This window comes from Leucoraja erinacea, chromosome 3, assembly GCF_028641065.1.
Source record: "Leucoraja erinacea ecotype New England chromosome 3, Leri_hhj_1, whole genome shotgun sequence".
In the NCBI taxonomy this organism is placed as follows: Eukaryota; Metazoa; Chordata; class Chondrichthyes; order Rajiformes; family Rajidae; genus Leucoraja; species Leucoraja erinaceus.
The window spans coordinates 64,898,265-64,915,336 of NC_073379.1; the positions used below are offsets into that span (position 1 = coordinate 64,898,265).

Sequence of the window (17,072 nt, forward strand, 5' to 3'; positions counted from 1 at the left end):
CCCCCCTCCCCATTCTTCCACTTATCTCCCCCACCGCCCATGCCCCACCCCTCCCCATCTCCCCCCCCCACCCCTCTCTCTCCCCCCCTCCCTTCCCTCTCCCTCCCCACTCTTTCCTCCTCACCCCTCCCTCTCCCTCCCCTCCACCCTCCCCTCCCTTCCTCCTCTCCCCCTCCCCCACCCTCTCCCCCCCTCCCACCACCCTCTCTCACCCCCTCCTGCACCCCTCTCTCCCCCTCCCTTTCCCCCCTCTCTCCCCTCCCCTCTCCCTCTCCTCCTCACCCCTCTCCCTCCTCCCCCCCACCCCACCCCCCACCCCTCTCTCCCTTCTCTCTCCCGCCTACCCATCTCTGCCTCTTCCACCACCCGCCTACCCCTCTGTCCCTCGTCCGCGCTCTTACCCTCCCTCCTCCCTCACCATTATTTCCCCTCTCTCCCCCCCTACCCCTCTCCCCCTCCCATCCCACTCTTCCCCCCCCCCTACCACTCTCCCCCCCCTTCCTCCGCACTCTTCCCCCTCTCTCCCCTTCCCCCTCTCCCTCCTCCTTCCCCTCTCTCCCCCCCCCCTCCCTCCTCCCTCTCTCCCCCCCCACCCCTCTCTCATCCCCTCCCCCACCCCACCCCACTCCTCCTCCCCCTTCCCCCCTCTCTCTCCCCCTCTCCATCTCCCTCTCTCCTCCTCCCTCCCCTCTCCCCCCTCCCCCTCCCCCCCCCCCCCCCTCTCACCCCCCTCTCTCACCCCCATCCTCCTCCCCCCCCCCCCCCTCTTCCCCCCTCCCCGCACCCACCCCCCCCCCCTACCCCCTCTCCCACCCCCTACCCCTCTCCCTCCCTCCCCTGCCCTCCCCCCTCCCTCCTCCCCACCGCTCCCCCACTCCCCACTCCCCCCCTCCCCCACCCATCCCCTCTCCCCCCTACACCGCTCTCCTCTCCCTCCCAAATCTCTCCTGTTTCCTCCTCCCCCTCTCCCCTTCCCTCCCCTCTTCTCACCCTCCCCCTCTCCCCCCCCCCCGTCTCCCTCTCCCCCCTCCCCCCCACCTGTGTGTTTGGGGGGTGGTTAGTGTGAGTGTGATGCCGCAGCCACCCCCGCAAATGCGCGTTGGGGAAACAGACACAACGGGTCTGCACTTGGTCTAGTATACTTTTAAAACTCTGTGTGTGTGTGCGTTTGTTTGTGGGTGTATGTCAAATTAGATTTTCAGATTAGATTTTTTGCCTTTGATTCGTTGGTCCGCCAAAACCACACGCAAAAACGTTGAGATTTTTTCCATTTCGCTACCATTTCACTTTTACATTCGCAAATCCATTCCTCATTACATTTTTGTCATTTTTATGTACACATTTTTAATAAAATCCTTCTCTCTCCCCCACTCACTAATTTTTTCGCCTCCTGCTGGCCAGCCACCATAACAGCTGCTGCTGACCGGCCCTCCTCCAAAAACGCCGACATTTTTCACATTTCGCTAGCGATTTTCCCTGCTGCCGCCCGGCTCTCCTCCACTCCAATTTCAGGTAGTCCTTGCTTTCTCCCTCCTTCCCCTGCCCTTCCCAGCTCTCCCACAGCCTACTGTCTCCACCTCTTCCTTTCTTTTTCCCCCCCTCCCCTCGACATCAGTCTGAAGAAGGGTCTCGACCAGAAACATCGCCTATTCCTTCGCTCCATAGAGTTTCCTCACCCACAGTTTCTCCAGCTTTTTTGTCTACCTATGGATCCTTTTTCTCAGTGGATTTATTCCATGCCATGTTTTATGCAGCCATTAGACGATGATTTACAATAATTCAAATAGACAGTGAGATCTGTATATATATTTAGAAGTATTATCAGATCCATATCTTGTACGCATATTACTAGGCATAGCTAATTGAATTGCAGAAACAGATATTAGTCTTCATTGCGTTTAAGAAAGAACTGCAGATGCTGGAAAAATCGAAGATAGACAAAAAATGCTGGAGAAACTCAACGGGTGAGGCAGCATCTATGGAGAGAAGGAATTGACGGCGTTTCAGGTCGAGACCCTTCTTCGGACTGATGTCAGGGAGGGCAGGAAAAAGAAAGGAAGTAGGCGGAGACAGGACGTGGGAGAATTGGGAAGGGGAAGGAGAAGGAGGGAGAAAGCAAGGGCTATCTAAAATTAATTAAAATTAACATTGACTTCTCTAATTTTAGATAGCCCTTGCTTTCTCCCTCCTTCCCCTCCCCAGTTCTCCCACGTCCTATTGTCTCCACCTACTTCCTTTCTTTTTCCCGCCCTCCCCTCGACATCAGTCTGAAGAAGGGTCTCGTCCCGAAAAGTCGCCTTCTCTCCATAGATGCTGCCTCACCCGCTGAGTTTCTCCAGCATTTTTTGTCTACTTTTAGTCTTTAGGCAGTACCTTAATAAGATGAACCATGGCAGTTCAATCAGGCAGCTCACCACTAGCTTTTCAAGGGTGTAAGGGGTGGGAATTAATCCTTGGCCTGTCCAACAATAGACAGATCCTGAAAAATGAATAAGTAAGAATAAAAATACTCCACAGTAGCTCTGTCAGGTAAGTCATTCTAATTTTGCCTTTATTTTGACGTTACAGATTGAGTAATAATAATATACTGAAGCTTGAAACCCATTCTGGGTGAACCATAGCCCACCTCTTTCAACTACAGCTCTCTGCTCGTCCTGGCCACCTGCATCACAGTTGATTGGGTTTTTATTTTGCTTAGCAAGAGATGGTTTAAGGCATTGACATTTAGTAATATAGTTTTGTGATGGCTGCATGGAAGCGATTGGGTACAGTTGTTGGGAAGGACATTGTTCGTAGGTGGAATGTGAAGTGGTTGTTAAATATATGAATTGCACTTATACTTTTGCATTGGCCCTCAATACCGACTGCTGAGTTTCTCATTGTCTTGTGTCATGTTGAGATGTTATGCCTCGACCCATCATGGTCCTTGCAGACATATGCTATAAGTATTTATTTTATAGAAGTTTGTCTGTCATTGATTTGAATGCCCCTCAGCAACTACCCTTTATTCTTTATTCACATAGGGTTTTATGTGTCCTTTGGGGATTGCCCAACAATAGAGAGAGACTGACCACACTTATTCATTTTTTTCAGAGATGCTATCTGACCCACTGTTACCCCAACATTTTGTGTCTATATTAGAGAGAGACTGGTCAACTGGTCCCTCCTTATGTTCCCTGCTGTAAAAACTCGTGCCACATTGTGATCTTTGACCTGGATAATATTATACATTATCATTTGTCTCAAACCCTCTCACTATTTCAGTAGATCAAATTTTGGCTAAAGGTAAAAATAAAACTGCTGATGCTGAAAATCTAAAGTAAAGAAAAAACTGAAAATTCTGAAAAACACTCATCAGGCCAAACAAACATATGTGGGAAGAGAAACAATGTTTCAGGTTCAAAGCTGTTCATCAGAACTAGATTAGTCGGCTTCTGTTGTTTCCTTCCCAGTTCTAATGAAGAGTCCTCAACCCGAAGCGTAAAAACCCCTGTCTCAGGGTGCGAGTCCACCCACGAGTGATCCCGAGTTAAAAACAAATCAAACTCATGGTAATCACGTAGAATGAACATAGTGGGAACGTCGGAACTTGTGGACGTAACTTAGCAACTCGTAACGCTAGCGACAGGTACTCGGGAAACTTGTTAACTCGTGAAAAAATGTCAACATATTGAAAGATTTCCATGAGCCAAATTTACTCTTGAAGGAAAAATTTGAAACTTTTAAACTCGTTGTAATATCATAGTAGCCCGTGAGTTTACCGTAGTAACTCGTGTGTAACTCGAGGGTTTGGCCTAGTGCCAGAAGTGAAATGTTGAAGATTAGTCAGATCTTAATGGAAAATTTTACAGTGATCTAACAATTGATTTTCAGTGAGTAAAAGGGCCTGTCCCACTTACGTGTCCTTGGCACGCAAATTACGCGACCTTGTGGTTGCGCGAGGCGCACAGGCATCGTATGACCGCATGGGGCCTGTCCCACTGAGAAGTGCGGAGGGGTATGTAGTTGTGCGCGACATCGCGCAGTGCTCCGAAATTTTTTTAGCGAACGAAATCGTCGCGCGCCAACGGCCTGTTGCGGATCTGACGGAAAAGTGGGACTGACCCAAGACCCTGGCGCGATGCAACGTCTCATCTTCAACAGCAGCAGAAGCAGGCAAACTCGGCCTCGGCCTGGGGCTCACGGCCGTTGCGGTCCAGATCCGCCCCCACTTCTACTCCCAGAGCGGGGCCAAGAAAATTGAAGATGGACACAAAATGCAGGAGTAACTCAGCGGGACCAGCAGCATCTCTGGAGAGAAGCAATGGGTGATGTTTCGGGTCAAGACCCTTCTTTCAGACTGAAGAAGAGTCTCGACACGAAATATCACCCATTCCTTCTCTCCAGAGATGCTGCCGGTCCCGCTGAGTTACTCCAGCATTTTACATACTTCTTCAAATGACGTCACGCGCTCCAGACGGCTGTGCGGTCGAATGAAGTCACGCGCAACATTCGCGGGACCGTCGAGGCTCAACGCGACCACGAGGTCACGTAATTAGAGTACCAAGGACACGTAAGTGGGACAGGGGCTTAATGCCTTTCAATGATTGATGCCAGACCTTGAACAAATGCAGTTCAAATGGACACCCGTTGCCTTAGCACAGCATGGCTTTTAGTATTACTAACTCCAAGGGAAGGGCATGGATCAGTTTTAGTGATGCAGCTCAATCAAACCAAACATTCAATGCAGGACAATGTTGAGTTGATGCAGCATCACTGAGTTGTCCTGGTTTTCTTTGGAAAGCGAGTTAAACCTTTCTCAGATTCAATCTTAATTTGATTCATCTCAAGTTAAAGAGGCAAATGCAACAAGTTTTGGAAGGATTGGTTCTTGAAACAAACTGCTCTAAGAGTTTGGAGGAAGGAATTGCAGATACTAGTTTAAACCAAAGATAGACACAAAATGATGGACTAACTCAACTGGTCAGGCAGCATCTCTGAAGAAAAGAAACAGGTGATGTTTCGGGTCGAGATTGTTCTTCAGGCTGGGTCTTAGCCTGAAGAAGGGTCCCATCCCGAATCGTCGCCTACTCCTTTTCTCAAGAGATGTTGCCTGGCCCGTGGAGTTACTCGAGTATTTTGTGTCTATCTTTGGTTTAAACTAGCATCTGCAATTCCTCCTTCAAACGTCACCAATTCCTTTTATCCAGAAATGTTGCGTGACCCGTTGAGTTAACTCGGCAGCTGGACAGAGAAAAAAAAGGTGAGTAAAAAAAAAGGTGTGAGAATGCATTCCTGTTTGAATAAGTGTAGGAAGGAACTGCAGATGGTGGTTTACACCGAAGACAGGCACAAAAAGGTGGAGTAGCTTAGCGGGTCATGCAGCATCGCTGAACAAAAGAGTATCGACCCGAAGCGTCGCTTATTCCTTTTTCCCGGAGATGCCGTCTGACCCGCTGAGTAACTCCAGCTTTTTGTGTCCATCTCTTAGTTTGAATAAGATTATTTGAAAATGAAATGATCCACACCCACTCTTAAAAATAAATCGCCTTTATGTGAAAAATAAACCAATTGCTAAACTTTGCCAACACGAAGGGGAATATCCTTTGGGGTCGTCCGCACCATCCGCAGTCACAGATAAAACAGTGCAGGATATGATAAAGTGACCAATGATACAAGTGTGAGGCGAGTTCCGGAAATACAGACTTCCGAGCGATGAATAAACGGGTGAGAAATGTTCTAACCGTCAGCCTATATATTGAAAAATCCCAAAACTCGGGTTCAGTGAGTTTAAAAAAAGGACATTAGACAAGAAACCTTTACAAATAGCGAAGCTTTGCATATGGCAGCGCACACACCTGGTGAAAATGTCCCAAAGGGCAGAAACAGGCCCTTCGGCCCACTGAGCCAGCCGTCAAACACTCATTTACCTCAAACTCATTTCTGCCCGCATTCACATCAATTTCCCACCTGAGCCCCATTCGACCACTCACCGACACATCGGGGGAAGGTGACAGTCCTTCAGGTGTTTTTACCATTCATTTCTCATCAAGTCATGGGTTCATACAACGCATCAGGCGTTGCGGGGAGCATTCATACAACAAAGCAGCAAGCGAGGAGCGAAAGGGAGCACTTGGGGGAAACTCTATAAAATAGTACCGGAGGTTAGAATCGAACCCGGGTCCCTGGAGCAGTGACACACGCTGCTCAAGTGAATGTTTAATGAAATGATTGAGGACAGACAATAATCAGATTAATTGAACTCATCAAAGGGCGTAGATTTAACGTGAGCAGCAGGTGGAATAGAAGGCATCTGATGATTTTTTTCTCAACCCAGTAAGTACTGTAGTCGTAATCTGAGAACGCGACGGAGACAGGTTTACAAAGTATATTGGCCAGAACTCGAATAACGGTCAGGAAGGCTGTGGTTGTAGTGGACATGGTGGGCGGAGGAGCCTGGTTCTGTGTTGTATGAAGCCATGATTCTATTTGAAATGAGTGGCAAAAACACCTGGAAGATTGTGAGATAATGATCATGGATGACTTTTAATGGAAAGTCCACACATACAGATAGACAGCCAAGAAGAACTTCATATCTACAGTCAGATGGACTGGCAGATGGAGGAGATGGGGAAAAAAGAGGAAAAGCCCAAGAGAAATACAGGGAAAGGGATATTAGAAAAGACAGATGCTGGAGTCCTGAAATGCATGTCAAAACATTTAAAAGGTATAAACACATAGCAAATAGGTGCAGGAGTAGGCCATTCGGCCCTTTGAGCCAGCATTGCCATTCAATATGATCATGGCTGATCATCCAAAATCAGTACCCTGTTTCTGCTTTCTCCCCATATCCCTTGATTCCGTAACCCTAAGAAATTTAAACATGGGAGGCTTTTTATAGTTAAAAAAAAACTGCATGACAACATTTTTACCATGTGATGATTTTTCACACGTCGATAGTCGTTGTTGGCTCAAGAGCAACTCGGGAGAGGAACTTGGTAACTTGGGAGAGGAACTTGGTACATAGCAAAAATGAGAAGTAAACAGCAAACATAGACATACACGTGGGAACTCGTTTAAACTCGTGAACATAAACTTGGAATCTCGTAGACAACCACGAGTTTGATTTTCTTTTTCACTGGGGATCACTCGTGGGTGGACTATAACTCTGATTCTCTTCCTGCTGTTGCTGCCTGACCTGTTGAGTATTTTCAGCAGTTTCGGTTTTCATATTAACAGACTGGATGAGAATTAATTTGACTTAATGTAATGCATTAATGTGGAGAATCCTAATTGAAAAGTAGAAATCTTTGTCACATTATTTACTGAAAAAAGCATCACTCATGTTTTATTATATGCTTTACAACATGGACAATGTTGCAGTGTCTGCCTGGTTTAGTGGTAACACTCTTGGCTCAGACGTTCAGGGATTAAATTATTTAGGTAAGTGCTTCAGAGCAATATTTTAGGATGATAATGTGAGGCCACATCTGCTCTCTCAGTTGCATGTAAAAGTGTCCCTAGGTATCATTAAAAGAAAAACAAGGAAGTTCCCCTGGTGTCGTAGCTAATATTTATCCTTGAAGCAACACCACCAAAACAGAAAATCTGTTAATTTCCGCTTTGCAAACTGGAGGATCTCACTGAGTTCAAATTGGGTGCCATAATTCCCAATGTAACAATGATTGCATAAATACTTTCCAGAAGTATTTTGGCAGAATGTGAGAGAAACTATTTAAGTAAAACTGTTTTATAATTTAAAACATCTACAAAGCACCCTTGAACCCAAGCACAAGTGTCGAGCAGTTAATGAAAATAAACCCAGTTGTACCAACAAGAAGTTATACCATCAATGAAACTTATTTTGGATGAAAAAGCCCTGACAATTGTCTATTCATAGGGTATGACTAGAATAAGAACGTCACTGCATCACTGAACATTTACCCATAATTGCTCGAATTATCTGTGCCACTTCCTTACAATTAGATTCTTGAATCATTGCCAAGAACTGATTTTGCCTCACATTGATACCCCTGTTCCTTTTTGCTGCAATGGAAACAAATTAAGTTATTTTGCTTCCCTTCATATGCCATCACACATTTAATCTGTGGTTTAACATTGATCTGCGGACGTTTGATGCAATGTGTTACTCGGATACAGGGCGGCTGATACCCTAGGCTAAACTTTAACTTTGCACGTGGTTGAAGTAGGGGGCAGGGATTACATTTTCTTTGTTAGAGCAATTTCAACCTAGCCATAGCATCCAAGTTTCCTACCACTTAGGCTGAATGGCCTTGGAAGTAACATGCACAACACAGTTTGACTATTGGTAGGCACATTTCAAGCTTCACATTTGTTGTTTACTGAATGCAAGCATCAGAAAATGGCAAGCCTACCTCAAGATTTGATGGGGTTATTTTGCTGCATGCCATGTAAATACCCCCAAAATCTTATTAGCTGAGGGCTTCACAAGTGTCACCAGACAGATTTTAAGGAGATTTTCATCTCTCTGGGGAACCCTGCATGGATATCTCTGCATCGACATAAGACATAAGAAAAGATAATGAATGTTAGACAGCAGGAGGATGGGAACATCATTGACTTCAGTTTTCTGAGTTGTCTTGAATAGCACATGTATGCAATGATTGTACATTGGTGAGGCAATCAGCAGAACTACGAACCCAATTTCCACGTATTCTATATTATCATAATAGTATCAAAGTAATTAATTCTCTTCCCTGGCAATCAAGGCATAAGATGCCGACTGTTTGTGCAATTTGGATACTGGACACAAGGACTGGGTCAGGAGGGGGGATAGTGGTGGCGACAGGGACCTTTCTTCCAAAGGTTTGGGGAAAGGTAGGAGAAAGAACTTGAGCAGACCAAGATAACTCCAACCTTAGCTTCATTACTATTTCATAGTTGGCTGTACAGGAATGGAAACTTGCTCCAATTGGCAGCAGTCCCATTTCTAACCTTAGTATTATCACTAGCCACATCTGGTACAACTGGATGCACCTTGTGACATCTGGGAAAGCCGGGGCCAACTTGACTTCAATTAATCTAAGGTCAAGATTTGAACCATCAACAAGGAAAGTTTGAACAAAAGATTTAGGCTTACTATTATTGTCACATGTACAGGGTAATGTGTACATGTACAGTGAAAAGCTTTGTTTTGCATGCTATCCAAACAGATCAGATGTACGATACATAGATACAATCGATTCAAGCTGAAGTAAATTAGATAGAGAAAAGAGGAATATACAGAGTGCAGAATATAGTTCTCAGAATTGGAACACATCAGTTCCTTAGACAAAGTCCAATGTCCTCAATGAAACATAGATGAATCAAACAGTACCCTTGCTCATGGAAGAACCATTCAGAAGTCTGATAATGGAAAGGAAGAACCTGTACCTGAGTCTGATGGTGCATGCTTTCAAGATTATGTACCTTCTTCTGGACAGGGGCAGGGAGAAGAATGAATGACTGTGGTGGAACAAGTCTTTGTTATGTTGGCTGCTTTCCTGAGGCAGTGTGAAGTGTAGATGGAGTCAATGGTGGGAAGTCTGGTCTGTGAGACGCACTGGGCTACATGTACCACTCTCTGAACATTTTAGGGCCTGCACCACAGTGCAATCGTGTCCTTCCACCTACTGCTCTAACAGCCAGGATCACATGCCTATGGATCTCTGTGCCTGAAATCCAACCATATAATTGTGATTGAGGACAAGTACAGGCTAAATTATATGTTCATACTGTTTGTGGGAAAAGATCATTATTGACAACAGAGAATATAATATTACCATTTTTCATGTTAAGAATATTTAAAATGTTTATTTCTGCTAACTTTACAGAGCAAACATCCAGCAATAGACATTACAAAGAGGATTTCAGAAGTCATGACACTGAAACACACAGACTTAGCATTGCAGAGGAGAGTCGAATGCGTCTTGTCCTTGAACTGTCTACACAATTATCACAGCAGCAAGAAAATATATTTCTTCTAGAAAAGACTTTGGAAGAGAAAGACCGACAGGTGACTGGACTTGCAACACAACTGTTCACTCAACCAGCTGGTGGAGCTTCAGTGCACCTATTATTGCAGCCTAATTTACCAGCACTACTCAACAATAACACCTGCACAACAGAGTATGATCAAAGGTTAGGAGCAGTGCCAATTTTAGCGGATAACTTGACCTTAAATAGGTTTTATAATGACCAAAAGGAACAAGGCTAATCCCATCTCGAGATGTAAAGAGGTTGCAGACACCAACTGGAAACTGTCACAGCAGTGTATTTGAAGACCAGTTGAGCAATTTTGCTGCTTTCTTTATGCCCGTTCAGAGCAGGATATCCGGGACAGCAGACGAGACTGGTGTTGTGGGAAAAGTAAATAATATGAACAAAAATTGATTTCTAGTTCAAAGTTGTGAAGGCATCCTGCATAAATCTGGGAACCAATGCTCCACTAGCCTTCTAGTGCTATAGGAGCTATAGTACAGTTAACTTTCAGCATGTCATGCATATTCATTTTTAGAGCCACTTTTTAATGCAACTGTAATAACAGTATTCTGGAGCCTGTTATTTATCTCCCTTGGAGAAAGTCTAAGCACAACTTTATCATATAATTATTAAAACAATTAAATGCATTTTATTTTATTTAACTTACTATTAAAAATCAATACTTAAACTTAAGTCTAGATTCACTCTGCACAATTACAAAAATAGGCAAACATCGTGGAAGTTTAAGTTTCATGATTGTGGTGGGTTTTATTTAGATTTATTACTACTGGCCTTTTGATTACTGACATGATTACAATTTTGAGCACCTTATGGTTTGTTTTTCCAAATGCAATACCATAGAACTCAATTCACAGTGCTCTTGCAATTTTGCGTCTCCTTAATGAATCTGTTTGTGCTTCATTATATGTCCCAGCAGTTTAACCATTAAGCCACTCCAGAGCACATTGGCAGCTGCATTGATTGAGCATGTTATGATAGTGTGCTTCTGTGTACTTGGGTTGCATCTGTTATTTTCAAGACAATAGGATGACTGGCCTTTGAACCTGTCCACTCTATATCACTCTTTTCCTTTAATATGCTCCTTAAAAGTTATCAAATTATTCAACCACAGCGTAAATTTAAAAAGCATCAAAAGTATTTATTTTAAATAAGGGGTTTGTTTGCTCGTGTGTCAGACGATGTAACTCGCTGTTGGCTTCTGTCATCGTCCAACATTGACAGAATTGTCGCCTGACGTGTCACAGAGTGCATCGCGTTGTCGCTTCCAGGAATCGCCACGAGGAGGCTTCTGTGATGATCCATGACAGTAAGGGGTTTAGTTAATGGTTAATCACCAGTTACAGTTAAAGATGGAATGACATTGCATTTACATAATATTTCTCATAGCATTTCATACTTCACTTCATATCTACAAATAATTCAGTGAAGCATTTTGAAGTGTGGGTTCTGCAGTAATTAATCAAATTGGCTTTATACAAAGCCAGTTTGCACAGAGGCAAAAAAAAAGCATGATCTAAGATTGAGAAAAAATACTGGAGACAGTGACATAAGAATTCCCATATTCGTCACATTTCAGCATTGTATAGAAACATAGAAAATAGGTGCAGGAGTAGGCCATTCGGCCCTTCGAGCCTACACTGCCATTCAATATGATCATGGCTGATCATCCAACTCAGTATCCCGTACCTGCCTTCTCTCCATACCCCCTGATCCCTTTAGCCACAGGGGCCACATTTAACTCCCTCTTAAATATAGCCAATGAACTGGCCTCAACTACCTTCTGTGGCAGAGAATTCCAGAGATTCACCACTTTCATTGCATCTCTCCTTTTCCTAATCAGCCACCATTCAGATAATAGTCTACTTTCCTGTTTTTGCCACCAAAGTGGATAACCTCACATTTATCCACATTATACTGCATCTGCCATGCATTTGCCCACTCACCCAACCTATCCAAGTCATCTTGCAGCCTCCTAGCATCCTCCTCACAGCTAACACTGCCATATGCAAAAGATGGCACCTGCAAGAGTGGTTCTTACCAAGTACACAGTGGTCATGATTATGTGCTCTAGCCACAAAGCAAGAGCTTGAAGTGGCCACTATTGAACTGTTTTGTAGTGGCTTGAAGTGGCCACTATCCGACTCAGTTTTAACATGATGGTAAGTAGTCTTAACAAGTAAGTGAGAAATTACAGAGAGCAGTGGCTCAGCAATATGTAGGTTGGACCAGATAGCGGTAAACCAAGATTTCCCACACACAAATCCATGTTGAGTATTCCTAATCATCCATTTTCTTTCTACGTGTATTTATATCTTATTCCTCAGGATCCTCTCCAATATCTTTCTTAATACAGCTGTTAGGTTAATTGTTCTATAGTTCTCATTTTTTTCCCCTTAAATAGAGACACAACATTAGCCAGTCTTTCAGCATGTCACCCGTATCTATCAATGATTCATATATCTTAGCTAGGATTCCTACAATTTCTTCTCTAGCTTCTAGTGTCCCTGGAAATATCTGATCTGACCCAGGAGATTTTTCTACCTTCATATGTCTTAGGACATTCAGCTTCTCCTTGAATATAATGTGGACTGTCCTCAAAGCATCATCATTAACTCTCCCAAGTTCCCTAGTCTTCATATGTTCCCCAGTCTCCACTGTAAACCAAAGGAGAAATATTCATTGAGTACCATTCAACAAGGTTCCACATCATTCAACAAGGTTCCACACAGTAGGTTGCTCTGGAAGGTTAGATGGCATGAGATCCATGGAGAGATAGCTGAATGGGTTGCAAATTGGCTTCATGGAAGGAAGCAGAGGGTGATGGTGGAAGGTTACTTCTCGGACTGAAGGCCTGTGACTAGTGTGCCTCGGGGCTCGGTGCTGTGCCCGTTACTGTTTGTCATCTACATCAATGATTTTGAATGAGAACATACAGGGCAAGATTAGCAAGTTTGCTGATGATACAAAAGTGGGTGATTTTGCAGAAAGTGAAGGTGATTGTGAAAGATTGCAGCAGGATCTTGATCAATTGGCCAGGTGGGCTGAGAAATTGTTGATGGAATTTAATACAGAGAAATGTGAAGTATTGCATTTTTGGACGTCTGACAAGGGCAATTAAGCCTCTGGGGAGTGTTGTAGAGCAGAGGGGTCTAGGAGTGCAGGTGCATGGTTCCTTGAAGGTCGAGTCGCAGGAACATAAGGTGGTCAAAAAAACTTTTGGCACATTGACCTTCGTCAGTCAGAGTATTGAGTTTAGATTTTGGGAGGTCATGTTGCAGTTGAATAAGACGTTGGTGAGACCGCATTTAGAGTATTGTGTTCAATTCTGGGCTCCATGGTGTAGGAAAGATATTGCCAAGCTTGAAAGGGTTCAGAGAAGATTTATGAGGATGTTGCCAGGACTAGAGGGTCCAGAGCTATAGGGAGAGGTTGAGTAGGCTGGGTCACTATTCCTTGGAGCATAGGAGGATGAGGGGTGATCTTATAGAGGTGTATAAAATCATGAGAGGAATAAATTTGGTAGATGTGCAAAATCTCTTGCCCAGAGTATGGGAATCGAGGACCAGGGGACATAGATGAAGGGGAAATGATTTAATAGGATTCTGAGGAGTAACCTTTTCACACAAGGGATGGTGTATGAAACACGCTGCCAGAGGAGGTAGTTGAGGCTGGGACTATCCCAACGTTTAAGAAACAGTTAGACAGATACATGGATAAGACAAGTTTGTAGGGATATGGACCAAACGCAGGGAGGTGGGATTAGTGTAGCTGGGACATGTTGGCTGGTTTGGGCAAGTTGGACCGAAGGGCCTGTTTCCACACTGTATCACTCCTGAGCATCACCTGCAGCTGGCACCACCCCTAGATGACTTTTGATTTCTGAAGGACCTTATTCTCTTGAAGATAGACCAAAATGCTGGAGTAACTCAGCGGGACAGGCAGCATCTCTGGAAAGAAGGAATGGGTGACATTCCGGTCGAGACCCTTCTTCAGACAGAGAGTCAGGGGAGATGGAAACTAGAGATATGGAAGGGTAAAAAGAGTGTAAGATGTGAAATGGACAGATCAAAGCAGACGATGTTCAAGGAAATGTACAGTGGTTCATTGCCGGCTGGAGGGGAAGTTGACAACGAGGCATGCAATCTACAGTTAATCAGGACGACAGTGAAACTAATAGGGGAACTAAGATGGGGGAGGGACAGAGAGAGAAGGACAGCAAGGATTACTTGAAGTTAGAGAAATCAATATAAATTCCACTGCCAAAATATGTAAGCTGCCCAAGCAAAATATGAGGTGCTGTTCCTCCATTTGCATTTGGCCTCACTCTGACAGTGGAAAAGGCCCAGGACGGAAAGGTCAGTATGGGATTAGGAGGGGGAGTTTAAGTGTTTAGCAACAGGGAGATCGCATAGTCCCAGGCAGACTGAGCGAAGGTGTTCGCTCTCTAGTTGTCCCGTCTCCCTTAATCTATCTTCTATCTATATACTATTAAAACTCTGTGTGTGTGTGTGTGTGTGTGTGTGTGTGGGTGTATGTCAGATTCGGCCTTTGATTTCTTGGTCCGCCAGAGCCGGCGTGTCAGAAGTGCCGAGGATGCGAGGCCTCACAGTCTCTGATGGGGCCGCTTTCACTGACTTTACCGTCAGTTGCATGGACAACCTTGTATCCAACAGCAGAGTGGCTCCGTTAATGCATTCATTCACCAGTGAGTTCAGTTCGGTAACAACACACCCCCCTCCCCTCCCTTCCCCCCCCCCCCCCCCCCCCCCCGGGTACTCGGGGTCTGAAGCACATTCGGGGACCAGACCCAACGGGTCTGCACTTGTTCTAGTGCATAACTAAAACTCTGATCTTGTGCTCTACCGGTTTGCGTGTTTTTTCTATTTGCGCAAAAATGGTACATGATAGCACTATGATTTTTCGCCACCTTACTCACCATTCTCTTGTGCTCAAGCACAACAAGTTTTATTCCGATCAATGGTATAGTTTGAAAGTTATTAAGGTTTACAAATCTTAAAAACTGCACATGCACAGATTGGTCCTCTCCTGCTGCACCATTGCCTCACTGATTGGCCGGGTCAGCTGTCAGTCACGTGCAGCACGCGTCTCGCCCAACGTTGTCTGGTGTTGAACGGCCACAGTCAGTCAGCCGGAAGCGGCCAGAGGGGACGGCAACAGCTGCCGCAGCCACAGCCACTGCGGGCCGAAGCCTGCAGCCACAGCTGCCGTGGCCCATAGCCCGAAGCAGCCGCTGCTCCGGCACGCAAGGAGGGAAAGGAGCGGCAACCTCGAGATCCTGGGGAGGTGAGGAGGGATAGTGGGTGGGGATTTAGGGAGAGGAGGGGATTGCGTGGGAGAGGGGGGAAGTGTGCGAGGTGAGGAAGAGTGGGAAAAGAAGGGGGAATAGAGGGAGAGGAGGGGGGGGGGTAGGGAGTGGGGATTACCTGGGGAGGTGAGGAGGGAGAGTGGGGGGATTGAGGGAGAGGATGGGGGAGGGAGGGAGAAGACGGGAAGGGGGGAGGTGAGGAGGGGGAATAGAAGGAGAGGAGTGGGGGAAGTAGGGAAGAGGGGGAGGTGAGGAGGGATAGTGGGGGGGATAGGGGGAGGTGAGGATTGGGGATAGAGGGAAAGGAGGGAGGTAGGGAAGGGAGAGGAGTTATGGAGGGAGGGAGTGACTGAGTAAGGGGAGGGAGAGGTGAGGGATGGACGCCCACGAGATCATGGGGAGGTGAGGAGGGAGAGTGAGGGAATTATGGGAGGGGGATAAGGACGGAGAAGGGGGAACGTGGGGGAGGTGAGGGAGAGTGAGGTGGAGGGGGAATAGTGGGAGAGGAGTGGAAGAGGTAGGGAGTGAGGAATGGAGGGAGAGGAGAGCAGTGGGGGAGGTGAGTAGGGGTATTGGGGGGATGTAGGGATAGGATGGGGGTAGGGAGGGGAGATGAGTTATGGAGGGAGGGAGGGACTGAAGGTAGGGGAAAGAAGAGGGAGGGAGGGATTTGGTGAGGGGAGGAGGAGAAAGCAAAGAAGAGGGAGGATGAAGAGGAGAGGGAGTGCTGGTGGATAAGGGGAAATGAGCTGCGCCCGCGCAGTTAGGGGCTATGGGTGAGTGGTGGAATATTGTGAGGGGGAACGGGTTGTGTTGGGGGAATGGGTGAGCGGTGGAAAATTGCGTTGGGGAAAGGGTTGCGTTGGGGGACCAGGCCTTCCATGTGACTGGGACCCAACGGGTCCCACTTAGTCTAGTATACTTTTACAATCCCTTTGGATTCTCCATAATCTAATCGACAGCTAACTCATCCTCCTTTTTACCCTCCTGATTTACTTAAATTTGCTTCTCAATCCCCTCTACTTTTCCAGGGAATCATTTGATCCCAGTTGCCAATACCTGAACAATGTCTTCTTTTTCCTGACCAGAACTTCAATTTGTCTCATCATCCCCTAATATTACCCTTCACGCCAACATGAAAATGCATATCTCAAACTCTCACTATCACACTTTTAAAAATATCCAATTTCAGGGTATCCTTTTGACCACAAACAACCTACTCCAATCCACTTTTACAAGTTCCTGTCTGATACCATCAAAGTCCCAATTTAGAATTCTAATTTATGGATCAGCCCAGTATTTTTCCATAATTATTTTAAAGCTAATAGAACTGTGGGTACTTGACCAAAAGGTTTGCCCACTGACACTTCAATCACTTGCCCTGCCAGTGCCCTAAGAGTAGGTCACGCCTTATACTGAACTGAAGGGAGGGGGAGGGAGAGTGGGGAGGGGATGGGGTGGAGGGAAGAGGATAGGGGAGGGGAAGGGGGTTTAGGTGAGGGAGGATGGGGAGGGCAGGGGGTGGAGGACAGGAAGGGGAGAAAGAGAGAGAGGGGAGGGAGAGAGAGAGGGGAGAGACAGCGAAATGCAACCGTGCGTCACGCGTTCAGAATGTTCTGGAAATTAAGCGTGCGCGTCTCATGCACGAAAGCTGTCGGCAGCTCTATGGAATTCAGGGGAGGAGCCTGCCGCATAACACACAAAATAAACCCCCCCCCCCCCCCCCCCCCCCCCCCCCCCCCCA

General features: G+C 45.9%; 1 protein-coding gene across 5 annotated transcripts in view; it reads left to right on the forward strand.

Moving 5' to 3' along the window:
• LOC129695669 (coiled-coil domain-containing protein 192-like) overlaps positions 1-10,829 on the forward strand; it is a 76,994-nt gene extending 66,165 nt beyond the window's left edge. For 2 of the 5 annotated variants that reach the window (XM_055632835.1, XM_055632834.1), the window contains one exon: positions 9,834-10,829. In XM_055632835.1, the coding sequence (XP_055488810.1) occupies positions 9,834-10,216 (383 nt within the window). In that variant the 3' untranslated portion in view covers positions 10,217-10,829. The remainder of the gene's footprint in view (positions 1-9,833) is intronic. The other 3 variants (XM_055632830.1, XM_055632833.1, XM_055632831.1) reach the window with 2 other exon arrangements.
• The last annotated feature ends 6,243 nt before the right edge of the window (positions 10,830-17,072 follow it).